Source organism: Pistacia vera, unplaced genomic scaffold, assembly GCF_008641045.1.
Source record: "Pistacia vera cultivar Batoury unplaced genomic scaffold, PisVer_v2 Contig678, whole genome shotgun sequence".
In the NCBI taxonomy this organism is placed as follows: Eukaryota; Viridiplantae; Streptophyta; class Magnoliopsida; order Sapindales; family Anacardiaceae; genus Pistacia; species Pistacia vera.
In genome coordinates this window covers 226,802-253,061 of record NW_022196532.1, presented here as the reverse complement: position 1 = coordinate 253,061, position 26,260 = coordinate 226,802, and the positions used below count along the sequence as shown (strand labels likewise).

Below are 26,260 nucleotides of genomic sequence, written 5' to 3'. Positions count from 1 at the left end.
CTCTACCTGCACATTTACACATCCAAAAAACCAGCGATGTGATTTTTATTTTAAATTTCTTCTATCAATGTAGCATCCGATATGGTAAGAAAAACCTAAAAACATCCTACTCTTTTTGGCTATTTGTTTGTTTTATTAGAATCTTCCAGATCCAAACCTTCCAAAATTAGGATCGGCAATATGATCCTTTAATTTTACACCAAAAGTTTTCCCTAATTAGCACGCTTTTCTCTCTATCACACATATTCCTTCACTCAATTCGCGCTAAAATCCCTAATTTTTACTCACCTTACACAAAAAACACATCTAATTTTCTTTCCTCAATCTTCAACCACCGACCAAACCCTAAACTAACTCCATCAACAAATTGAATCAACCAATTTTTTCTTGTATACCAATAAAAAAAAAAAAAAAACCTTGATTTCAACCACGATCAAACCAAGTGGACGGAGGTTACTCCCGCCAAAGAGTATGAAAGCACAAGTACACTATCAGAAAGAGTTGAGAGAAGAAGTGACAAAGAAAGATGATATCAAGATATAATAAAGCTTCAAAATTAAGCTAAGTATGAATTATTTACTTACAACTTCATCAGCTTCTCTAGGGAATGTAATCTTAAATCCATTTTGTATACCCTTCTCAACTACTAATTCCAACACCTTCTTCTCTTGAACAACCTTTTCACCCTAACAAGCTGTGCAGCCATCCTTGTCGCTAATAGTTTCTCCAACCCAATTGATATATCATTCTTCACTAACCTCTTCCTAGGTTTTAGTACCTACAAATAAAGCAATCACACATAAAAACCAAGAAAAATAATTAAAAAAAGCAAAGAGAAATTGAGAAAACTTAAGGCTGTCTGATTCAGCTCAGATGTAGAGAAGCAAAAGCAGCGACGACTCCTCTTTCAGCCTATTAATTTGAAGCGTTTGTATTTGAATGTGAATATCAAACATCTGTGTTTATGTGAAATTAATCTGAAAGTGAAGAGTCAGTTTATCAAAGAGACTCATTCCAATCTTTATATCTTTTTATGTAGACCTTTTGAATTTCAATTCTGGCGAATGTGAAGGGACTAACACGTTTGAAGTGTTTGTATGTGAATGTGAATAGTCTATATTTATGTGAAAATTAATCAAGATTTAATTAGACCTTTGGATGTCCCAATTACATGATACCACGTGTCCAACAATATTGCACTCATGTCAAAATAAAGGAATTCTAGAGCTTCAAAATAACCATCATATAGCTTATCCTTCGGTTTTATATATATATATAATACCACTTGTCCAACAATATTACACCCATGTCAAAATAAAGGAATTCTAAAGCTTCAAAATAACCATATATAGCTTATCCTTCGGTGTATATATATATATATATATATATATATATATATATATATATAGCCCACAAGAGATTGTCAAAGCACTTCGCAGTATCACTTCTACAAAAATACCTAAACAAGAAATGAAAATGCTTCGAAACAATATTGTCTATCAACGAGACTAAACGCTTAACGCAGTACCTAGTTTTAATACCATACGAGTTTCTCAAACGATGATGCAAAATCTCAATAAGATGATCATAGGTCCATTGTAATACCCCGTATTTTTTATGGAGTTTTATTAAATTTTATTTTGTGATTCTGGTGTTGTAATATTTGAAAGTTTTGGGAGTACAAGGTGATAGTCAATAAGAGAGGACTAATGAAATTTTCCAGATATTTTGATGAACAGTGATCATTCAATGAAAAGAAAAACGGGGAGAAGAAGAAAAGAAAAGAGAGAAAAGGAAGAAGAAAAGAGAGAAGAGAGAAAGAAGAAGAAGAGAAGGAGAGGAAGAAGGAAAGAAAGAAAAGAAAAAGATGGGAGAGAAAGATGAAACCAAGAATAGAGGGAGAGAGGAGATAGGAGACCGACGGAGGTGGCTGCAAAAGGGGCTGCCGGCGAGCAAACTCCGATGATCGGAGAGTGGAGGAAGATCGAGCAAATGGGAGGTTAGTAAAGCTTGATATTTCCTCTTTTTGGTGATTTATGATTCAACTCTCTTTGGATTGTTTTGTCTATGATTTGGTATAAATTCATGAAAACAAAACTAAAATAGGGAGATTGATTAATAATTTGGTGTGGTGAACATAGAGGTTGTTTCTAAACAAAAGGTTAAAGATATGATTTTTGATGTAAGGGTTTATTTACAGAAATCTGACCATTGGAACTCCGAAAATTGTTTGTATGTTTGGGTTTGTTTTTAAGCCGAATTTTGGATATGTTGTTGTAGACTTCTTGAGAGTGTTTAGAAATTTATTTCACTTAAAAATTCGAAGGATTGAATTTTATATGGATTTTTGAATTTGCCTTGTGAATCCTGGAATTTTCGTTTTCTGCAGAACATGTATTTTTGGAAAATGTTTGATGCATCTATTCTTATCACAATTGAGTGATTTTAAATTCTGGTGAATCCTATGGTGGTCTATTTAATTCTGGAGTTTCATGAGGTTTGATTAAGGGCTGAATTGTATGAATTTTTCAAGTCGTACTCAATTTTGGAAACAGGGGACAGATTTGATGAGTTGAAGGAATTGTGTTTTAAATAGTTATTGATTCTGGTGACTTGAGAAAATTATGGGAACAACTTATGTGTCTCTAGAACCGCTCTTTAAATTATGGCTTAAAAATGATAAATAGAATTTTTAAGAAAATCTGAGAGCGACCGATGTTCGATTATGAACAGTTTTGTTAAAGCAGAAGTTATGTTAATCTTTTGGTGTGTGAAGTGTCCAATGATTTTAATATTGAGGCGTTACCTTATGGGGACTTATGTATAGAGGATTTATTGAATTTTGTACATAGGGAGGCAAGCGAGGGCATTATTAGAAGATTCAGTCATTTTTCGCTTAAGGGTCGAGCTTCAAACGGTGAGTGGTTTTAATAAAAACTTTCCTTAAAATTTCAGATCTATGCTTGTATGATATTTTCTAGTATGCCATTTTTATATTGTTGGTGAGGTTTGAGCAAAATTGTGAGCTTGCTTGGTTTATTTCTTCTTGCATGTTTTCGGACAAATTCTAGAGTGGTTGTTTGAGTTTTAAAGGGAATTGCTTGCTAATTAAACTTGCATGCATTTGGCTTTTTCAATAAACTGAGATGGTGGCTAGATATTTGGGTTGCAGCACTCGGCTGATTGCATTTTGAGAGTGCTTGAGTTATGTTTGGACTAAAAGTTGGTTGGTTAATACACTTGTATGCTTCCAGTTGGACTGCTTTTGAGAAAATTGTTTCCATTTGTTTTTAAAATGCGGGGAGTTAAGTCATTTTGGCTGTTAAAATGTTAAAGAAAAGACTCATTTTGTGAGGTTAGTAATAATTTTCAATCTGGGTTAACCGTCAGTTTCTGAACATGTTTAGAAAATTGTAGTTTACCCTTATATGTGACTTTTGAATATTATGTCTATATGTATGATTCATAAGCACATACGAAATATGCTATTGACTTACATGTTACTTGAGACTATGCATGAGTATGCTGTGGTGCTAAAACCACCCTACGAGTACCCATCCCCCAGAGATACAGATTTGGCCTGCCTGAGCGATGCAGGATTCCGCCGTATGACAGATTTTATTGCTCTGCCTAGGCGTTAGGTGTTCCGCCAGGTATGACAGTTTCGTGGCTCTGCCCGTGCGATGATAGATCTTGCCGGGTATGACAGATTTTATTGGCTCTGCCTGGGCATTGAGTGGTCCGCCGGTATGACAGTTTCAGTGGCTTGCCCGTGCTGATGATCTTACCGGTTGACAGATTTTATTGGCTCTGCCTGGGCGTTGAGTGGTCTGCCAGGTATGACAGATTTTATTGGCTTCGCCTGGCGTTGAGTGTTCCGCCAGTATGACAGTTTCGGTGGCTCTGCCACGACATGATAGATCTTGCCGGTATGACAAGTACGTCCCTCGCTCTGCCTGCGTGTGGGACGCCCACCAGTATGACAGATTTTCCCCAGGGTACTAGTTGGGTGAAGTTTTCACATGTGATTGAGAGATAGTTTGGATATGTATATCATTTATTTGAAAATGGGAACTTATAAATGTATGTTATTCGTATATGAACTGTTTCTTAGAAATGATGTTTTAGAGAAAACATGAGTATTTATTCGTTTATCATAATGTGTTCAGAAAGAAGTCTTGCCATGAGAGATTTCAGCATGGTTATAAAAGATGGCTTATATTATAAAATATGTATACGGAAATGAAATTTTAAAGCATGAGTGTTTTTATTGTATTTGAAATGTTTATTACAACTAACCCATTCCCCACTCACTGAGCATTTCTAGCTCACCCCTCGTTTTCAAATGTTTTTCTTTCCCCCCCACCAGGTCTAGAAGGTGATCGTGCAGAGGAGTGAATTTCACCAAGGTTGGGCCACACGACTTCATTCACCATAGATTCTATAGTTGTATTTTGTTTGCCACTGCAAAGTTTATGTTTCTTCTCATCATGTATTTATTTCTTGTTTGGATTATTAAAGATATAGAAAAAAAATCTGACCATAAATTTCATTTTGTGAAAATTTCAATTGCATTTGTTTATATGCAATGACGTTACATTTTTATGATATTTTATTTTAAACAGGTTTATAGTTTTCTCACATGGCACGTCTCGATCACCTGAGTCTCATGGGTGCGCCCGGAGCCTATGGGTAAGGGGGGGTCGGGACGGGTCGTGTCAACTTGGTATCAGAGCAAAGGTTTAAGATTCTTCGGATGTTTTCATGATGTATATGTAAAGTTTTTATCTTAAGAATAAAGTTTATTACATGAGCATGAGTCGCTGTGGCCAACCTCGCACGAGACTGTGGTGAATTAATTTTCCCCAAGTATGAGAAATGGAAATGAAATGTATTATGTGCCACAGGAGGAATTATAATGTAGGTATGGGTTCGATTGGTATGGGTGTATTGTCTTGATAACTTTGGTAGAAGGAATAGTAAGGGGTTAGCCAAAATTTTGATTTGAAGTGTGATGAGATTTCAATAGCATGTATGATGTATTCACTTGAGAGGATGTATGTTTTTGAAGCCTTGTGAGTTACTTTTCCTTGTGGTACAACCTCTCTAGTATTATATGGTTCAATCTAGTTGTAGAAAGTGCGACTAATGTATTATACGTGTTGGTATGCTATTGAGTTTGAAGTCCTCTAGGTTGATATTGAGTTAGACGTTACATGTGTTATGTGGATTAAATCAATTCTTTTTTTCCAAATTTGGTTGAACTTTGGTAATGTTGAGTTGTGAATTTTGTGCCTTAATTGACAAGTTTTATAGAAATCAGCATAGATTATGTTTTAGAGACTTTAATTGAAGGTGATTAGCAAGGTGGCTATTCACATGGTTGAATGTGTTACATATGATTTGCTATGTTTTGATTGATTTGAATATGAATGTTTCCTTAGGAAATTTGGCAAATATGAACTTGAAAGTGCAATGATGGTACATGGTATGAACGTTGTGTTGGTTAGTTTGAAGAATGTTTATATTGCTTGTGGGTGAAAGGGTATTGGTATATTGCGTGAAATTATATGCATCTTTAATGTTTATGCCAAGAATGAATTATGGATGGATTGTAGGTTGAATGGGTCATGGTTGTGAGAAAATCCACTCAATTTTGGAGGGGTTTTGTTGATTATTAATTGGTAGTATTGGTTTAGTTGATTTAAGTGTTGACATGCATATGACAACATGAGGATTATTGACTTTCAGCCAAGTGATGATTTATGGGTGACATGTAGGTGTGGATATATGAACAACCCTTTTTACCTTGGTTTGAAATTCAATTTGTAGTTGCAGGTTCGGATATATGTTTAGCATGCATGTGGTATTTTACTAGTATATGGAGTTTGAAATTGAGTGTTGTGGTTTAATTGTAGCATGTTTAAATAATGTATATGCATGCTGTTTTGGTGTAAAGGATATCATGGGTAAGTGTAATGTGTAATGTGTAACGAACTTGGTTGGTGCAATAGAAAAATCCAGCCAATTGGTGAGAGTGATTTGCTTGATTTGAAGATTGAAGTGTATTGTGTTTAATTAATGATCAAGATTAAATTAGAGGAAGAGAATTTTGTCACTGAGGAAATGCCCTGAGAGTGTGGAGACTAATGTGAAACTAATGGAAGAGGATGATTATCATGGTATGCATACAACAGTATGTTGGATGGTGATATTTCTAGAATCATCTGGGATCAAGATCTCCTTGATCTTAAAGAATATGCAACCATGGGAATAAAGAAAATGATGAGTTTGGAACTTCGTCTAAAAGCATATGAAGGTTGCAGAGAAAGGTGTTGGAATAACGTTCCACATGCACGAGGGACTGAAAAATAGGTTTGACCATAAGACTGATTCAAAATTTAAGGACAAGGTGTTGAGGGTGTTGGAAAAATTTAGTAAAGGATATTGTGGTTCATGCAAAGGACAACAATTTGGTAGGAATTGTTCATTATTTGGAAGTGGTAATCTATTCACGAAGGGGAGACCTGATTATTCACTGGTTGCATCGAACTGGGTTAATGTGCACGTTTTATGACACCCTCGAAATTTGTTATTGGAGATAAGAAAAATGGTACTTTCAGTTGTAATTGCATTGTTATTATTAGTGAAAACGTATTGCTATTGGTAGAGCAAAGTAAGAAGTATGATATGATGTCGTTCCTGAATCTGCTTCCAAGAGAAAGAATGAAGCAGAGAGCTCTAGAGAGCCACTCAGTAAAAAGAAATTATCATCATTGGAGAGGCAGGTCCAACTATGGTTTCATTAGTTATTTGGAATGAGAAAGTTTTCCTATGACTGGGCAATAAATCATTGGATCTGTTCTTGGGTTGAAGTAGTGATGATTTCATTATAGGATAGAGTTTATATTATTGGTTTTATTTCCTAATTCAGGGTTGTTGATTATTTTAAGCTAAAAAGGAAGTCTCTGCTATAGTATTGTAGCATCTAGAATAACGATGATGACTTGTATAATCTAAATGTAATGACTTACGGGGGGTCAAGGAAGGAAGTGACCGATTGAGGGAAAGAACTGGGAGATTAAAGAGCTTGAATGAAGAACCTTGCCTTGCTGACTAGCAAGTATGAACAAGCCATATAGAGTAATCCGTGGTGAGGCAAGGGCCTCTAATTCCTCTAGGACCCTTGGAGTGTAAAATAGAAGATCCCCCACTACTTTAAGGTTCATTGTTCTTGAGAGTGTGTACTAGAATAAGGGTCATGGAATTGGAAATGCTAGAGTTAATGTTAGGCTGAATCTTTTATAAGTGGTGTCTCAAAGATTCAGTACACAAGCACGCAATGAGAATGAAATAAAAGTGATTATGGAAATTTCTGATTTAAATGGTTGCAAAAACCATAGGCCCCACGTCAAGTGTCGAGGGGAAGAACTATATTAAAGGCTTCTAAGCTAATGATTGACCTATGAGAGATACTTATGGTGAGAGAATACAAGATGAAATTGTATTAATTGAGTTAATAGAAGGAAGCATTAATTTGTGAAAATCTTATATGGGGAAGAAGTTGTGAGAGTATTATAAAGTGACATGTTACTTGAATGGATGAGAAAATTTAAGTATCCTTCTTCCAATAAGGCAATAGATGTATTGATATAAAGGTTAGTTAGATGTGTTGATAACAAGTTATTAAAAGCAAGATGATATAAAGAGAGAGAAATTAATTTCAAGGAAGCAAAGGCAAAATAGTGACCATTTGAAAGGGTGCAAGAGTATTTTAATTGAATATTTTAAGGGTCATTTGTGTAACATGGGTGAAGTATCCTGGAATGAGCTTGATTAAAGGAGTGATCAAAATGCAAGCCCTATTGAAGAGCTAGTACCCACATATTCTTCATGTGATTAAATTTCGAGGACGAATTCTTTAAGGAGGGAAGATGTAATACCCCGTATTTTTTTAATGGAGTTTTATTAAATTTTTTTTTGTGATTCTGGGGTAAAGTGTAATAATTTGAAGTTTTGGGGAGTACAAGGTGATAGTCGAAATAAGTGAGGACTAAATTAAAATTTTATAAGCATGAGTGTTTTTATTGTATATTGAAATGTTTTATTACATACTAACCCATTCCCTCACTGAGCATTCCTAGCTCACCCCCCTTTTCAAATGTTTTCTTTCCCCCCCCACAGGTCTAGAAGGTGATAGTGCAGAGGAGTGATTTCACTCAGGTTGGGCCACACGACTTCATTTCACCATAGATTCTATAGTTGTATTTTGTTTGCCGCTGCAAAGTTTATTTTTTTTCATCATGTATTTATTTCTTGTTTGGATTATTAAAGATATGGAAAAAATTCTGATGCCATAAACTTCATTTGTGAAAATTTCAATTGTCATTTGGTTATTATGCAAATGACGTTACATTTTTATGATATTTTATTTATAAACAGGTTTTATAGTTTTCTCACATGGCACGTCTCGATCACCTGAGTCTCATGGGTGCGCTCGGAGCCTATGGGATAAGGGGGGTCGGGACGGGTCGTGTCATCCATCATCCCTCTTGCACAAGGCGACCCCTCCGTTTTTCCTTGCTTTCGAACCACTCCTTTAGCAGAAGATTCCATTGTTGATGCGCAGCTAGGTTCAATGGTTACACTCCCGACTTTGGTATTCTTCCAGCAAGGAGGTAAATTTTAGATTTTCAGGGCTCTCAATGTTCAAAAGATGGCAATTTATGTAATGTTATATACATGATAATTGAATGTTTATCATCTTGTAGCTATGCAATTAATGGTTCTTCAAAAAAGAGTAGCAGTTTAAATTATTTGCTTTTCTTGCATGATAATCCTTCCCAAGCTTTAGCAAGATATTGAAGTCATCCTATAATTTGGAAAATGAAGAGACATTACAGTAACAACAAAAAGAGTAACTAGGTGTATGCACTGATATGTGTAGAATTCGTATAGGTTCATTCTATTGGTGTCCTATTTTTATCCTCTTACATGGCAATTGCAGAATATCTCTCGCGTGACATTTCCCACCAATTGTCAGCAGATGATGTTTATCTCATAGTTGCTTGTACACAAGCTATCGAAATCATCATAGAGGTCCTTGCTCGTCCTGGAGCAAACATTTTGCTTCCTAATGTAACAAATCTCACATCAAATGCGTGTTGGGGACGTCTTAGGCTTATAAAGAGGGAGTCCCTCCACCTAATAGGTTAGCTTATTGGGTGTGAAACTTTTAACTTGTGACAAGTGGTATCAGAGTGAATCCAATAGATCTTTCGATGTCCTACCAAGCCTCCACGTGGAGGAATCCCATGTGATTATGGGTCCACATGAGAATGAGGTGGACAGGTAGACAAGAAGTCCCACCTGTGACACCCCTACCTCAGAAACGTATTAGACCTGCCTCAGAAACGTATTAGAGAGGTCTTAGGCTTATGAAGGGGGAGTCTTTCCACCAAATAGGTTAGTCTTTTAGGTGTGAAGCTCCCAACCAATGACACTAGGCCAGGTTACCGGATATATGAAGGTCGTGCAGCTTTTAGTCAGCTAGAAGTACACCATTTTGATCTTATCATCTTTGTTATTAATTATTTGCAAATGTGGCAACCTCTTGTTTTGTGTCATTGTGTATGTCTTGTGGAAATTCATATAGGTTGCAAAGATAGCGCGAAAGTGTTAGGAAGGCAGATTTATAGGAAATCGAAAAATCCCAGAGGTTTCGTCAATCTCCATTTTGGGCCAAAAATTATGTTGTTTAGCACATGATTAGCATTTATTTAGCAGTTTATGTCGCTGTTATTTTAGGTAGTTTCAATAGCTTTAAGGAAACTGCAATTATTAAGTTTTTATGTACCAGCTATATTAGCTCAGAACTGGAATAATGTGGGAAGCGAAGAACTTATTGACTAAAACTCTATTCTCTCTTTTCTTTCTTCTTGGAGGCTCTACTCTCTCATATAGAGTAGATTTGTGCTTAACAATTGGTGCTTTCATTGAGAGACGAAATGGCAGATGGAACTAGATTAAAAACTCTGGATGACCAAATGAAAAAGATGACAACAACTCAGTAGGTGGTTGTGGAGAAACTTGATTCCTTGGAACAATTTTTCAAGGAGTCAAGGATGAAGGTGTCAAAGATGGATAGTAAATGGGAGCAATAAGAGCGGGAGCGGCAATCACGTATCAAAGAAGAGAATGGCGGTTCGACCACAAGAGGCGAAAGATATCTGATCATGGGGAATGGCAGTGTGCAAACGAGTTTCGCATGGATTTCATTTAAACTCTTTCGATTGGAGGTACCAAGATTTGATGTAACTGATCCGGAGGGTTGGCGATTTAAGGCAGAATAGTTCTTTGATTGTCATGAGACACCGGAGGAACATAGGATAACTATCGCCTCCTTTCACATGGACGGCCCCGCGTTGGCATGGTATCGATGGATGCACATGAATGGGCATATATGCTCTTGGAGGACGTTTCTTCAAGATTTGCAGATCTATTTTGGACCTTCAGAATTTATGGATTATCAGGGTCAATAAGCAAAGTTGACATAACAAGGTTCGGTGGCGAAGTATCAAAATAAATTTGAGGAGTTGGCTAATAAAGTTTCAGGTATTTCTGATTCGTTTCTACTCAGTTGTTTTGTTTCGAGTGTGCGACTGGAGATTCAAAGGTAGGTTCGTTCCTTTCGTCCGACAAATCTAACGTAGGCTATGGGATCAACAAGACTTTAGGAGGATAAAATGAGTGAGTTACGAGTACCTTTCCGTTCAACAGGAAACCAACAATGGGAGCCACCAAAACCAAGCACCACACCTGCAACCAGATTGCCACCCTTGTTGCCTACACCACCATTGACGAGCCAAATGGAAAATCAGACTACTGCTCGAACAGGTCCAATTCCAGTGAAGAAACTGACGGCTGCTCAGATGTAAGAGCGTCGTGATAAAGGGCTTTGTTTTTATTGTGGTGAGAGATTTTCGGCAGGACATCGATGCAAGGCAAAATTCTATCTCCTAATGGTTGATGATGGGGAAGATTCATTGCCAGTTGAGGAGTTGAAAACGGAAGAGATGAATGAGGTAGAAACCGAGATTGCTGCAATTAGTTTACATGCTCTTGTAGGACAGCACAACCCCAATACAATTAGGATACAGGGTACATTGTTGGGTCGAAATATGGAGGTTCTAATAGATGGAGGTTCAACGCATAACTTTATTTAAGAGAGAGTGGCGTTTCACCTTAGGTTGCCAATAATTGAGTCAACTAATTTTCAAGTGATGATTTGGAATGGTGAGACCTTGGGATGTTGGATTATGTCAAAAAGTAACACTCTATTTGGAAGGGCATAAATTTGGGGTGGATTTATTTGTTCTTCCGCTTCGAGGGGCAGACATTGTGTTGGGCGCTCAGTGGCTTTCCACCTTGGGACCAGTTTTGATGGATTATAAAAAGTTGACGCTCTCATTTACAAAGGAAAAAGAACACTTGACCTTGCATGGCCGACAACCACAAAGTGTAGAACCAATTCATCTTCACTAATTGGAACGATTAATGGAAGTGAATTCTATTGCTGTTTCTTTTTCAGTGTGTTAGCATCCCACTCATGGTCTTTACAACATCGTCAATGTGGTCATTACGTAACCAAGCCGAACCTATTGATGTTGTTTTGGATCAATTTCAAGATGTCTTCAAGGCCACTACAGCCTTGCCGCCACCAAGAGTTAACGATCACCGAATTTGCTTGCAACCAAATTCCATGCCAGTACAAGTACGCCCTTATCGATACCCTCACTTTCAAAAAGGGGAGTTGGAAAGAATGGTATCAGAGATGTTGGAGAGCGGACTAATTAGACCCAGTTGAAGTCCTTTTTCATCACTGGTTCTATTGGTAAAGAAACATGATGGTTCGTGGCGATTTTGTGTTCATTATCGAGCCCTGAATAAGATTACAGTACCTGATAAGTTGCTCATTCCAACAGTAAATAACTTGTTAGATGAGCTATATGGTGCCACAATTTTCTCTAAAATTGACTTAAGGTCCAAATACCATCAGATTCGCATGGCAGAGGAGGACATAGCAAAGACCGTATTTAGAACTCATGAGGTCCACTATGAATTCGTGGTCATGCCGTTTGGCTTAACAAATACTCTGGCGACATTCCAGAGTACCATGAATGAAGTATTCAGATCGTTCCTTCCTAAGTTTGTAATCATTTTTTTATGACATCTTTGGTATACAGTTGTGATTTGGATACTCATGCAAAGCACCTCTCAGCTGTTCTTTCTTGCTTGCGGGATAACATTTTTTTTTGCTAAGTGAGAGAAATGCGTGCTCGGTGTTAGTCGTATGGAGTATTTGGGACACAATTATTTTGGGTAGAGTAGTGGCTCTTGATCCTTCTAAGATCAAAGCTATGATTGACTGGCCTCATCCAACGAAAATACGACAATTGCGTGGATTCTTGGGGTTAACAGGATATTATAGAAAATTTGTGCGACATTATGCTTCCATTGCCGCCCCATTAACAAACCTCCTACAAAAAGACAAGTTTGAGTGGTCCACTGAAGCCTTGACAGCCTTTAAAAACTTGAAACAAGCAATGACTCAAGCTCCGGTCTTGGTTCTACCGAATTTTAATAAGCCATTCGAATTGGAAACGGATACTTCAAGTACTGGGATTGGCGCTGTACTCATGCAAGACGGTCACCCAATTGCATTTTTTAGCAAGAATCTGACTCTTCGGTTACAGAAAGCTTCGGCAGATGTTCGTGAGTTGTATGCCGTTACAGAAGCAATCATGCGTTGGCGGTAGTATTTACTGGGACGAAAGTTTGTCATTCGCATAGACCATCAGAGCTTGCAGAATTTATTGTCACAAGTAATCCAAACTCCAAAGCAACATGCCTATCTCATTAAACTCTTAGGATTTGATTTTATAGTGACTTATTAGTCGGGCAAATCTAATCTTGCGGCAGATGCATTATCACGACAGTTCAAGGGTGAACAACGACAGATCCAGGCTGAGACATTTTCTCTTTCAGTTCCAATTTTCTTTATCCTGGGCCAGCTGCGAGACGCATTACAGTGGGATAAATTTTGTCAAAAAATAATGACAGATCTTCAACAAGAGATACACACTCATCTAGGCTTTGCATTGCGAGATCAACTATTATTTTATCATGACAGACTTGTGGTTCCTGCAGACAAAGAATTGCGGCAGCAGCTTTTGACTGAATTCCATTCCTCTCCTTTAGGCGGGCACGGTGGTATTCGTAAGACGGTGAGCAGATTATCATTAAATTTTTATTGGCAGGGATTGGCTCAGGATGTTCAGGAATTTGTGCAAAAGTGTCATGTCTGTCAACAAGCTGAGTATCAAGCTCGCGCACGAACGGGATTGCTCCAACCATTGCCAGTACCTAATCAGATTTGGGAGGAAATAGCAATGGATTTTGTTACGGGGTTGCGAAAGTCGGCTGGCTACTCAGTCATTTTGGTTGTGGTTGACAGGTTAACCAAATATCCGCATTTCAGGCCGCTCAAAAAGGGATTTACAGCTGCGAAGGTGGCAACGCTATTTGTGAGCATCGTATACAAACTTCATGGACTACCAAAATTAATTCAAAGTGATTGCGACCCTATTTTCTTGAGAGCTTTTTGGCAAGAATTGTTTGCACTTAGTGGAACAACTCTAAAGCACAGTACGGCATACTATCCTCAAACGGATGGTCAAACAGAGATGACGAATTGTACACTTGAGCAGTAGTTACACTGTTTTACCTTGGATCAGCCGCAAAAGTGGGTGGAGTATTTACTGTGGGCAGAGTTCTTCTTCAACACTTCCTGTCATACTGCCGCAAGCACTACACCATTTAAACTTGTGTATGGCTGTGACCCCCGTACTATTCAGCCCTATACAGTTGGTGATTCAAAATTGGAAGCAATGGATTGGGAACTAGCCAATAGAGATGTGCTACTGCGAGATTGAAGGAAAATTTAACTCTTGCTCAACAGCAAATGACTCGAAGTGCTAATCACCGATGTCGTGCATTAGATTTTCAAGTGGGTGACAGGGTGTACTTAAAACTTCAACCATATCACCAGAATTCCTTGCGTGGTGAAGGATATACAAAACTCGGTCGATGGTATTGTGGTCCATTTCAGGTTGTTAAAAAAGTGGGTCAAGTGGCTTATAGGTTGGCGTTACCGCCTGAATAAAAAATTCACCCCGTATTTCATGTTTCACTTTTAAAACCTTGTATGCATTGGTTCACGAGCACGAATTGGCTTTACCTCCGGCAGTTTTTAAGGGTCACCCACAGGTTGTACCATTGGCAGTAGTGGAACATAGAACAAGAATGCGATCTGGTGGAAGAGTGGAGCAGCTATTAGTGCAATGGCAAGGTCTTCCTTTGGAAGACGCATCCTGGGAAAATGCAACAGAAATGGAAGCTGTTTATGGGCTGATTCCTTCCAACCTTGAGGGCAAGGTTGCACCAAATGGGGAGGGAAATGTTAGGAAGGCAGATTCAAAGGAAATCAGAAAAACCCAGAGGGTTCGTCAGTCTCCATTTTGGGCCAAAAATTATGTTGTTACATAATTAGCATTGATTTAGCAGTTTATGTCGTTATTTTAGGTAGTTTCAATAATTTTAAGAAAACTGCAATTATTAAGTTTTTAAGTACCAGCTATATTAGCTATGAACTGGAATAATGTGGGTAGCGAAGAACTTATTGACTAAAACTCTATTCTCTCTTTTCTTTCTTCTTGGAGGCTCTACTCCCTCATATAGAGTAGATTTGTGCTTAACAGAAAGCTTGGAATATTTGTGACTACTGACGAAGTTTTTGGGCATCTAACTTTTGGGAAAAAACCGTTCGAACCTATGGGACAGTTTGAATCCATTGTGCCTGTAGTTACATTGGGGTCTCTGTCAAAAAGATGGATTCTTCCTGGTTGGAAGCTTGGTTGGATTGTGTTAAATGATCCTAATATTGGCATCCGTAAAAACTATGGGGTTGGTCATGTCCGCTATAATTACTTATAAATTGATACAGCCGAGAGACTTAACCGAATATGCATTTAAACTTCAAATCGTTCCAATTTCTGTTCTGACCAGATTGTGGACGGAATTAAGAATTATCTTAACATCTCTACTTCTCCTGCAACCTTTCATTCAGGTATACAAATATGAGTTTTTTATTGTAAACAACTTATCAAAAAGATTAAATTATCTTGGAACTAAATCATTTTAAACTAGAAATGAAAATTATGATATATATATCAAGGGGCCATTCCTCAAATCTTGGAGATTATAAAAGGAGAATTTTATTCCAGTATTCTCAACACCATTAGAGAAGCTGTAGACATCTTTTACAGCAAAATCAAGGACGTCCCGAGCATTGCTTACCCACAAAAACCTGGAGGCTCCATGTCTGTGATGGTATATACACATTGCCACGACTTACTGATATTGTGATTCAAAAAAAAAAAAAAAAAATTAAATACAAAATTGTATTTTATTACTACTACATGCAGATAGAACTAAACCTGTCATTAGGTACTTGAAGGCATTAGTGATGACATGGATTTTGGTCTAAAGCTGGCCAAAGAGGAAGCTGTGATTGTTCTACCAGGTAATTAATTAACATAGTTTAGAATTACCTTACCTTTATATATACTTCTTACGCAGTTATATATCTTCAATTACGTGTTTGCATTTGGTCATGATATCAACGTGGCTGTTGGGTTGAAAAATCTGCTACGCATTAAATATTGCTATTGAACCCACCTGACGTGTGTACTAATGTTCTAGTTTAATTTCTATATTTACGGGCAAATTAATTGTAATAATCTTTTATCGTGCAACATCTGAGAAACACAAACTGGATAATTGATTATAAAATTAAGACTGCTTGTTGATCTTTAAAATAAATTAACTTTTTTGTATTGTAGACCTGAAGCTTCCTAGCTTGTACCAAAATTGATATGATTTCATATATTTTTTTCTCAGTGTAACTACTTGTTTGTATAATGAATTTCCACGTGCTTTTTGACCTAGCTCCGAAAGAGTTTAAAACGTGTTAGTTATGCATGGGAACACGCACCCTAGCAGTCAATACAAATATTTTATTGGAAATCGAAATACATATCATGTGCAAATATAGAAACTACTCAATTGATATTATTACTAAATGAGTTTTATTTTAAAGGAATTTCTAGCCTTGTTTTAAGGCAATGTCAAGTCTTATTTTAAAGGAATCTCTGTTAAGACAAATCGCGTAGATGCCTTTCCATTGAGTTGACATACATGCAAGTGTATACAAAATAAAGCCAAAACAAGTGGAATTTTTTGACTGTCTAACGAGTTATATATAAGTACCCTTCTCCACTGAATCTTGATCCACCAAATTATAAGAAACTCAAGTAATTAAGAAGAAATGGAGAAGAAACTGAAACAAGGTTCCACTCATGATCATAATGAAACTTTCTGTAACATTGAAGGAGTTAATGAAGTGTTGATGGCAAATCTCAACAAAGATGATGACCGGCCCGTCATTTCCCTTGGCCTAGGCGATCCCTCGGTTTTTCAGTGCTTTCGGACCACGGCGTTAGCCGATGATGCTATTGTTGATGCTGTACGATCAGCTAAGTTCAATGGTTATGCTCCTATCTTTGGTATTCCTCCTGCAAGAAGGTAATAAATTTAATTTAAACTTTCAGGTATCTCTCAATCTACGTACAAATTTAATGTTTATTTAAAATGAAAAATTAAACTACATGCCAATGGTTCTTTTATTTAAGGATCAAGTAGCAGCTTATTTTATTTACTAATTTTCTGTTATTTACATATCTATTCTCCTCAAAAAAGCTCCACCTTGCACATTGAACTCTCACTTATAGACAAATTCTGTTCTGTAATATAAGTGTCAAACTAACCTACTTTTTTTCTTATAAACTCAATCAAACTTTGTTTCTTCTTATTCTTTTAATTTTTCAAGTATATTATAGTGCAAAATTTTATATAAATACATAATTAAAATGATGGTAATAACATCGTCTCATCCATTAGACAGGGCAATTGCAGAATTTCTCTCTCGTGATCTTAATTCGAGTCAATTTTCAGCAGATGATGTTTATGTTACAGTTGGCTGCGCACATGCAATTGAAATAATGATATCAGTCCTTGCTCCTCCTGGTGCAAATATTCTTCTTCCTAGGCCAGGTTACCCGATCTATGAATCTTGTGCAGCTTTTAGTAAACTAGAAGTACGCCATTTTGATCTTATACCAGAAAAAGGATGGGAAATTGATCTTGATGCAGTTGAATCTCTAGCAGATGAAAACACTGCTGCCATTGTTATCATAAACCCTTGCAACACTTGTGGAAATGTCTTCACATACCAGCAATTGAAAAAGGTTTATATATTTTTATATCTTTATAGGGTATCAATATTGATTTGTTATAGTTACTTTGGAAGTGCCAACTTTTGGTTTATGCATGTACGTTTTGTGCAAATTCATTCAGGTGGCAGAGACAGCACGAAAGCTTGGAATATTTGTGATTGCTGATGAAGTTTTTGGGCATCTTGTTTATGGGAACACACCATTCGTACCTATGGGACAGTTTGGATCCATTGTACCTGTAGTTACATTGGGATCTCTATCAAAGAGATGGATTCTTCCTGGTTGGAGGCTTGGTTGGATTGCCACCACCGATCCTCATGGCATCCTTCAAAAATCTGGGGTTGGTGATCTTCACACTTACACTAACCCTCAAAAATATCTTGTTTTATCTAAACAATAAATTTTAGTTAGACAAAAAAAATGATTGGGTGTTTAGATTATTTATATGCTGCTCAACTTTAGTGGTTTGCTTTAGTTAACAATTTTTTGTTCTAACCAGATTGTGGACGACATTAAGAATTATCTCAATATCTCCACCTTTCCCGCAACCTTTATTCAGGTATGTAATGGAACTAATTATTAATTCAAGTAATGCTTATAAACAAAGTTGTCGTAAGTTCTCTAATGAATATGGTTTATGCATCAAGGGGCCATTCCTCAAATCTTAGAGACTCTAAAAGAAGATTTTTATTCCAGTATTCTCAACACCATAAAAGAAGCTGCGGACATTTTTTACAGTAAAATCAAGGACATCCCTTGCATTGCTTGCCAACAAAAACATGAAGGCTCCATGTCTGTGATGGTAAATACACATGGCTAAAACATACTAATCTTGCGATTCAAAAACTTTTTGAAATAGAAAATTATATTTGATTTCTTATGCTTAATAACTACTACATGCAGATAAAGTTAAACCTATCATTACTTGAAGGAATTAGAGATGATATGGATTTTAGTCTGAAGCTGGCCAAAGAGGAATCTGTGATTGTTCTACCAGGAACTTAGATAACAGTGTATTAACTTTTACCTTAGTGCTTCCTTACGCATTTGTCTAGAATCATTTAATACCCTATGTTTAGTACGATTTCTTTCTTAATTAAGAAGCCAATAATATAAATTGAAATGCCTATTAATATGTCCTACACATAGGACATTTATATATGAGTTTTGACCTTCAAATATTCTTCACATTTATATATGCCCAAATTTCCAGATTTGGGTGGCCGCTTAAAATTATACATAAGACATTTCTGATTAGCTTTTTCTAGTATTATCTGTTTAGACTTTAGAGTTCAGACTATGATAAGTTGATTGGTAGTTCATGGGCAGTGATGAATCGCTTTCTCCAAAAATCTAATCTGCGTGTGGTGCATGATAATGCAGGGGTGGCCGTTGGATTGAAAAATTGGGTACGCATAAATATTGCAGTTGAACCCACCTGTCTTGGAGAAGGGCTTGCCAGGATCAAGGCCTTCTGTCATAGACATGCCAAGAAGCAGTAAACTTAATTAATTATGTGCTTATTAGAGCTTAATTAGAGTCATTAGTTCGCTAATATATTCTTTTGTAATCTAGAATGTGAATACGGCACCTTGGTTCACATGCTATAGTTGAACCATGATGTTCTGGTTACTGAATCTGCTTTTATAAATGATTAGAATGTTAACATATATAAATGTAAAGAATAAATATTATTTTTATAATTTTATTAGAGTAAACGACATATTCCCACCCAAAGTTTGACGAAATCCCAAGTTAGTAACCCAAATTACATCTATTCTAGATTTCCACTCTTAAAATAACAATGTTAGCAATTTTTAGGGTATAGATGATGCAATTACCATAATTTCCTTAACTCTAAATTAATAAATTACGTTTTAACCCCTAAATTAGTAGAATTATAACTTACCATATTATTTTCAAATTATCTCAATAACACTCTTGGTCACTGCACACCTTATCGATTTTTGCCCGATCTAAGCTATTTCTGACAGCATCGAACCCCCTGGTCACCTCCATCACCTTCCCCGTAGTTTTTCATCCAAAACCCCTCTGGTTCCCGACTCATTGGCCCTTCCAATCGTCGGTGCCGTTAGGCTTAGTGTTTCTCTATTCTTCGTTAGATTTCGGCGGCGAAAATCCAATTGGACACCACCCCTGCAACCAGCATCTCCAACTTTGTAAAACTCTTATGTCCCCAACAACTATTTAGTCGCCGTTCGCAGGCTAAGAGTTCATGTTCAATTGCCTTTTTGGTGAAGTGGTGGACGGCAAACAGTGAGCTGTCATGACTGGGAAGGTTAGGGGTTTTGTAAGGGGGGATACGAGGAGTCAAATGGTGGTGGTGGTGGTGGTGGTTGGGGTTGTCGTCGTTCAAAACAGTCGAAAACCAACAAAAACTGGTCTTATGTTGTGGCTGCCGTGGCCAACAATCGGCGAGTGATGAGGGGTTGTGAAGGGTAAGGTTTTGTAGAGGAGAGGATGGGGGTTCAAATGGTGGTGACAATGGTGATTTTTGGTGAAAGAATCACCAGAAAAAAGGCAAAAAAATCAGAGACGCCATTTGCTAACGTGTGTCGGAGGATTATTAAAGGCAACGATCTGCTAACGCGCGTCGTCCATGCAAAATGATCAATTTACTCTTTTATCATTACATCAAACACTTTTTTATTACTTTAAGGATGAGAATTTGGAATAAATGTAATCAAAGATACCAACTTGGGATTTAGTCAAACCTTGAGTGGGGATTTTGCGTTTACTCATTTTATTATTCTCAACATCTTTTTAGCACTTATGAAGGGATTGTATTACACGTTAATAGAATTTGTCCTTTACCATGAGTTGTAATTTTCTAGTTTTCTTGTATTAAGGACAAATTAAGCATGCTACTTGGGACCCTCCTAAATCATAGGTTGAGTCTTAGCTACTGTCACTGTCGTTCTTGTGTCTCTGTCCAATTTGCTATTGAATAATTAAATGCGTGAAGTAATTTAGCTAAAATTACACCCCAGAATAGCAACTTTAGACCTTATTCCCCCTATTTAATCTTATCCTATCTTTTCATCATACTGATGAATAAATGCTCTTTAATGCAAATTATAATAATTTTTAAACTCATAATATACATATTATTTTCGACATAATAATAATGTTTGAAAGAAATAAACTGAATAACTGACAAGAAATTTAAGATTTATTTAATTTAAAAGTACTTCAAAGATTTGTTTTATATTAACTTAAATTAAACTAAATTTAAAATAGAAACATCGAATTCCAAATACCATTAATTTTATAATTTAAAAGCCCAATCACACTCCTGACATTTAAAGGGTGGATACGATTCCACTCACCGCCTATCAACATAACATAAGCATCAAACGGATAACACGTGTCAATAAATTCCGTTATCTATACTGCTTTTTAGCTAAGAATCATCAATTTCTGCTAGATTATATTTAACTAACTTTGTTTAACACGCCCCCTCACGTGCTCTACAAACTCGTTTTCATCAATCTCCAATCACAAAGAGAGTACCACTTTTCGTATCTTTCACGCGCATTAAATGAGAATTAAAAGAGTATTTAAAAATCACGCGCACGAGAAAATGGATCAGTAGACAAAGACACTGATGCAATTAGTTGATTGCACCGAAATATTGACGAGGGGGCCTTCTGTTAAGGACGCGTCAAACGCAAGAAAAGGACGCGTGTCATTACTTGAATGGCTGTTGAGCTTACTTCCTTTAGCTGTCGGTCCAACAGAGCGATTCAAAAGGTTCAGAGAGAGAGACGGCGATGTGGCGGATAACGCTGACAGATGTTAAGAATCGGTCCTTAGCTAATCTAATCCCCCTTACTCTTATGCCTACTATTCACAAACTCACCAAGGGAGCGTGCAAAACACCTCTCCTTTGTTTATTGGTAATGAATTATAAATATATTCCTAGGATAAGAAAGTGAATTCATTTTCTCAAAGATAGAGTGGAGTTTTATACAAAAAAGTCAAGGGCGTGTAATAACGACACCGTTAGGCAAAAGCCGGCACGCATCAAGATTCAAGAGTAGCTCGCCGCTTGTCTCGACATTCCCGCGTGCCACGTATCACTAGACAACGTTATCATATTGTCTCCTCTCTCTACTCGCTTGGGCGGCGCCTCAGTCAAATCCCGCATTGACCGCACTCCCTTAATACTCTCCTTCACCCTTCACCCCTTCTCTTCTCTATATAAAAACCAACCCACCCTCTCCTCTTCCATGCAAACCACAATACATCACGACCACGTCCCTTTACTTGAATCCTATCTATCTATTTACAACAAACAATGGCACCCAAAGAAAAATCAAATAATGGCGCTACTAGAAGAAGCTCTGTAAACACCGAGGTGCATTACAGAGGAGTCAGAAAGAGGCCGTGGGGCCGTTACGCTGCCGAGATCAGAGACCCCGGTAAGAAGAGCCGCGTCTGGCTCGGTACCTTCGATACCGCTGAGGACGCGGCCAGAGCGTACGACGCGGCGGCTCGGGAGTTTCGTGGCTCCAAGGCTAAAACTAACTTCCCCTTACCCAATGAAATTGTATCCGTTGTAAACAGTAATAATAACAATAACAACAATAGTCAGCATAGTCCCAGCCAGAGTAGTACCGTGGAGTCCTCGGAGCATGAGGTGGAGCGTGAAGTCACGCGCCATATTGGCGGTGGGCATGGGTTCGTTGGTCGTTTTCCATTTGTGTATCAGCAGCCGAGTGTTATGGCGCTGAGTGGTGATAGAATTGGGTGCGTGACCCACGCGCCTCCTGTTTTGTTCATTGACACGTTGGTACGGCCAGATTTGATGGGTCCGGTTTATCCAGTTCGGTTTGAACCGATTGGGGTTAGTAGAGTTGGTGGTGGGGTTCAGAGTGGGTCAGATTCATCATCGGCCGTCGATTGTAAGCCAAGAAGAGGTCTCAATCTTGATCTGAATCTGGCTCCACCAGTTGTGGATGCATGATGGATGAGTTTATAACCGTTGATTTTTAACAAATTTGTGGAGATATAAAATTTTTAGTTGTTTAGTACTAATTTCTTCTTTAATGTTTAAAAAGGTTGTTGAACTAGAGAGTGATGAATGATGGACGTGGACCTGTTGAAATGATGTAAATAAGTTAGGTTCCTCTTTTTGCAGCTTAGAGAAGTTATTAAAGTTTCTCTATCCTGTTTTTGTTGTAACCTCTAGTCGCACTTAAATGTAATTTTCTATTTCCTACTATCAAATATCCATAACAAATTTCTCTACTTCCTTGCTCATTTGTTACCTTTTTTCTTTTTCTTTTTTTTTCAAGAGTTTATACATATCTTAATTAACTTTTAAGAGATTGAATATTTTACAAACTCAAAAGATAAGATAAATTATAATATTATAATAATAATTTCAAAATTTATAAGATAAATCATAATATTATAATAGTAATTTCAAAATTTGAACCTGAAAACTCAAACACAAACATTTTGAATTAAATTACCATAAATTTTAAACCCATCTTTTGAGAACTCAACAACATAACCCCTGAAGTAAACAACATAGAATCACAATTAAAAAAATAATAATTCAATTTTATAAACGATCTGAGTAACAAATGGCGTAGCCAAGTGTAAGAGACGGTCTTAAATTTTGTTTATGAGTGAAGAAATCAGCAGCAAACACTTACATTGATATCTTAATAGATTCCTTTGTCCGAAACTATGTGAATAGAAGAAATAATAAAATAATAATTAGTGTGAAAATCAGATCTCTCTGTAGTCTGTACTGAGCAAATCACGAGACTTTCTCATTCTGTGAGTAAAGGTAGGGCCCTCACATTCCGTGTTGACGGGTTACATGTCTGTGATCATGGAGGCCGGCACGTGTAATATTTTGCCGTCCAAATTTTAAAGTATTAATCAAAGTAATTTGCTAGGTAAGAGGCAGGAAGCCTAGAGGAGCGTAATAGGAGGCAGATGTGGGACCACTGGGTCCTACTCTTTATTTGTTTTTTGGGTTTGAGAGTGGAGCCGTCGCTGCCGCTTTCGGTGGGGTCCTCCTTTTCCGTCGGCGAGCTATGTTGGTCCATGCATGCATCAGATCTCATGAACATTCATGCCTGCATTATAATAAAATCGGACACTCCAGTCAAAAAGACATGACATTGCACAGGCCTAGGGGTCTCACGACGTGTGCAGCGTAACGCGTTTTATGACGTAGACGCGAATGACTAATGTTATATACATAGATTATTCATGAATACAACTTTATTATATTTAATTTTAATATGAAATATACTCTTGACATGAGTTAATTAGTAATTAATACATTTTTATTTTAATATTTTATTATTTAAATTTGCGCTAAATAGAATCAGAAATTAGGCTACAAGATTAGGTCTTACTCGTGGTCATAGATGTCTGATGAAAATGTGTGTTCTCCAATTGTTTTGAATATTTTAGGGTACGTTTGGTTTATTATTTTGGATAGGATTTTGAGAATAATATTTGATAGTTGAATAGGAGAGTATTACGAGATAAAATTAAAAAATTTATAAAAAAATCCCTAAGTTTGCTAATTTAATTAAACACCCAAATATATAAAATGGCAAAAACACCTTCACCATTCATAGTGTCAAATTTCGGCCACCACCACCGAAATCCGACCGAAAAATTGCGTTACAACACAGACAGGTCGGATCTGTGTCGTAACGCGTCGATATGGTCTTTTTCGGCCAAATCCACCATATATCTGGCGGAAAAGGTCAGATCTACGGCCAATTGTGGCCATCGACAGCCACAAATGTCCATCTTTGGCCGTCGTTTTCAGTCAACAATGACCAAGATTTGGCCGGTCATTTCTTTGGTTGTCGCTGAAGGCTAAATCGGTGAATAACCGGCTAGTTTCGGTTTTGGTTTAAGCCGTTGTGATAGATTCCGATTACCACCGACAATGGTTGCCAGAATCTGGCAAGCATGGGTGGGTGGGGGTGTTTTTACTAATTTTTAAACTTTTTTTCTGGAGGTATTTAGTGAAATTAATTAACTTAAGGGGTCTAAAAGTAATTAAAAATACACTAATATTTCTCAAGTAATGTGTCAATCAATATTTGGGGAATAGGATTGGGAATATGGGTAGAAATATTGAACCAAACACGCCCTCAGTTATCTTCTCACCCGAAGATTGCCCTACGGACAATTTACTACCCAATATAATAATTACCCACTTTCTATGAAGATTTATGAGTGAAATCTATTAATTGACTAAAGATAAAAATATCATTTCCTCTTTGAATCCAAATCCCAGATCTTATTCGACCGGAATCGCACCATTGCACTCTACCACCATCTTTGGTAGCTAACCTTGTCATCCCCCATAGATATAATACCAACTTTCATGGCTTCTCTATCATTTTTATTTTGCTCTCAACCCCGAACAGGACCCACTTGTTAGTACCCATGAACCCATCGTCCACCATCCCACCACCCAATCCCAACCCATCTCATCTATTCCTCCACCACCATCCCACCATCAATCTTCTCACACAAATTAACGCACAAAATCTCATTTTGATTTCCTCCCATCCCCAACCAAGAGATTTTCATTCTAAGCCTTATTAGTGTGCTCGTCTACGAGCTATGCTTGTTTTGTACATCAAAGGCATGCAACAGCGAGAGAGAGGTGAGCTTGGCGACCAACCAACTCACACCCCATTGGCCTCCTTGAAGAATGTCGGTGACAGAGACATAGTAAATTGGTCCGAAAGCATTGCGATAAGTCATGTGTCCTACTACAAGTGTCACGACAACCTTTACCAAGTTCGAATGAATATGATTGTCGACCACCAGATTCGTTGGTTTACAATATTCACGCTAGCCCACAACAAAACCTTGCCCTGGAATATAGTCCCAAAGACTCAAATATTGTAAATCAAGAAAGTGGCAAGATTCTTGCAAAGTTCCCCAACAACATAAAGTTCTCTAAGCTTGAACACCCCCCACTCAATCCTAATCGCACCAGATTCGCCCGAGATCTGGTGCGATATGTCGGATGCAATCCCGACCAAATTTTCCAGTTCATAAAATCAAAATCAATCTCTCATAATTTCGCGCTTTTAAGAAAACCTAAATAAAAGCAACCAATCATTCTTAGTTATTCCGCTTACTTCCTTATGTCAACCTCTAAAGATCGAAAAGAAAACCTAATTTTCTACGAAACTGAATAAACAAAAACTAAAAATATCAAAAATCAAAGAAATAGGCCAACAGAAAAACAAAATTCGATCCACGACATCAGTCATAAATGAAAAAACACATGAAATAATAAAATCAAATCATTAAATTACAGAAATCTCAAACAAATACAAAGACGAGAAAAAAAGATTTAATAAATAAAATGCAAAAAATAAAAGATTGGGGGTAGAGGATTTAGCGCAATTAGATCAAAATCGCATCTAAAGGATTTTGGTGTTGAGGGTTAGGGAAGAAAGGTAAAAAAGTTTGATTTGAGATTTTTTAAAATTTATATATAAAGGTAAAATGACATAATTATCTTTTAACTATTTTTGAATTTATTATCGTATCCTTCTTCAGTTAAATTTGAAACATATATTACCAGGAAGTGGCTAATTGTTATTTTAAATCTTTTCGGGTAGTAAAATCATTAGGGAAAACATCGGGTGGGAACATGTCATTGGGGCATTTTAGTTGAGATGAGATGAACGTGAAGCAACCACTACATGAGATGCAACAAACCATAAGTAATTATCGTACGCTCACAGCGCGCGCGTGAGAAGCAAACTCTCCTAACTTATAACACGCAACTATCGCAGCACGTGAAGTGGCGG

The 26,260-nt window shown here is 37.2% G+C and overlaps 2 protein-coding genes and 1 pseudogene across 4 annotated transcripts; all 3 read left to right on the top strand.

Annotated features, from left to right (window-relative positions):
- Positions 1 to 14,023: 14,023 nt before the first annotated feature.
- On the top strand, positions 14,024 to 15,802 carry LOC116113330 (annotated as a pseudogene).
- A 489-nt stretch (positions 15,803 to 16,291) lies between these two features.
- On the top strand, positions 16,292 to 20,373 carry LOC116113296 (probable aminotransferase TAT2). Of its 3 annotated transcripts, XM_031399440.1 has the most exons (7): positions 16,292 to 16,704; positions 17,084 to 17,426; positions 17,536 to 17,754; positions 17,914 to 17,973; positions 18,061 to 18,216; positions 18,318 to 18,427; positions 18,798 to 20,370. In XM_031399440.1, the coding sequence occupies exons 1-6, from the start codon at positions 16,448 to 16,450 to the stop codon at positions 18,417 to 18,419; spliced, it is 1,137 nt and encodes a 378-aa protein (XP_031255300.1). In that variant the 5' UTR covers positions 16,292 to 16,447; the 3' UTR covers positions 18,420 to 18,427; positions 18,798 to 20,370. The 3 variants fall into 3 exon arrangements, with proteins under 3 accessions (XP_031255300.1, XP_031255299.1, XP_031255301.1); XM_031399439.1 differs by having other exon boundaries at positions 18,318 to 20,373; XM_031399441.1 differs by lacking the exon at positions 18,318 to 18,427 and having other exon boundaries at positions 18,798 to 20,372.
- A 1,238-nt stretch (positions 20,374 to 21,611) lies between these two features.
- On the top strand, positions 21,612 to 22,688 carry LOC116113314 (ethylene-responsive transcription factor 4-like). The gene has a single exon (XM_031399470.1). The coding sequence runs from the start codon at positions 21,736 to 21,738 to the stop codon at positions 22,402 to 22,404; it is 669 nt and encodes a 222-aa protein (XP_031255330.1). The 5' UTR covers positions 21,612 to 21,735; the 3' UTR covers positions 22,405 to 22,688.
- Positions 22,689 to 26,260: the final 3,572 nt, after the last annotated feature.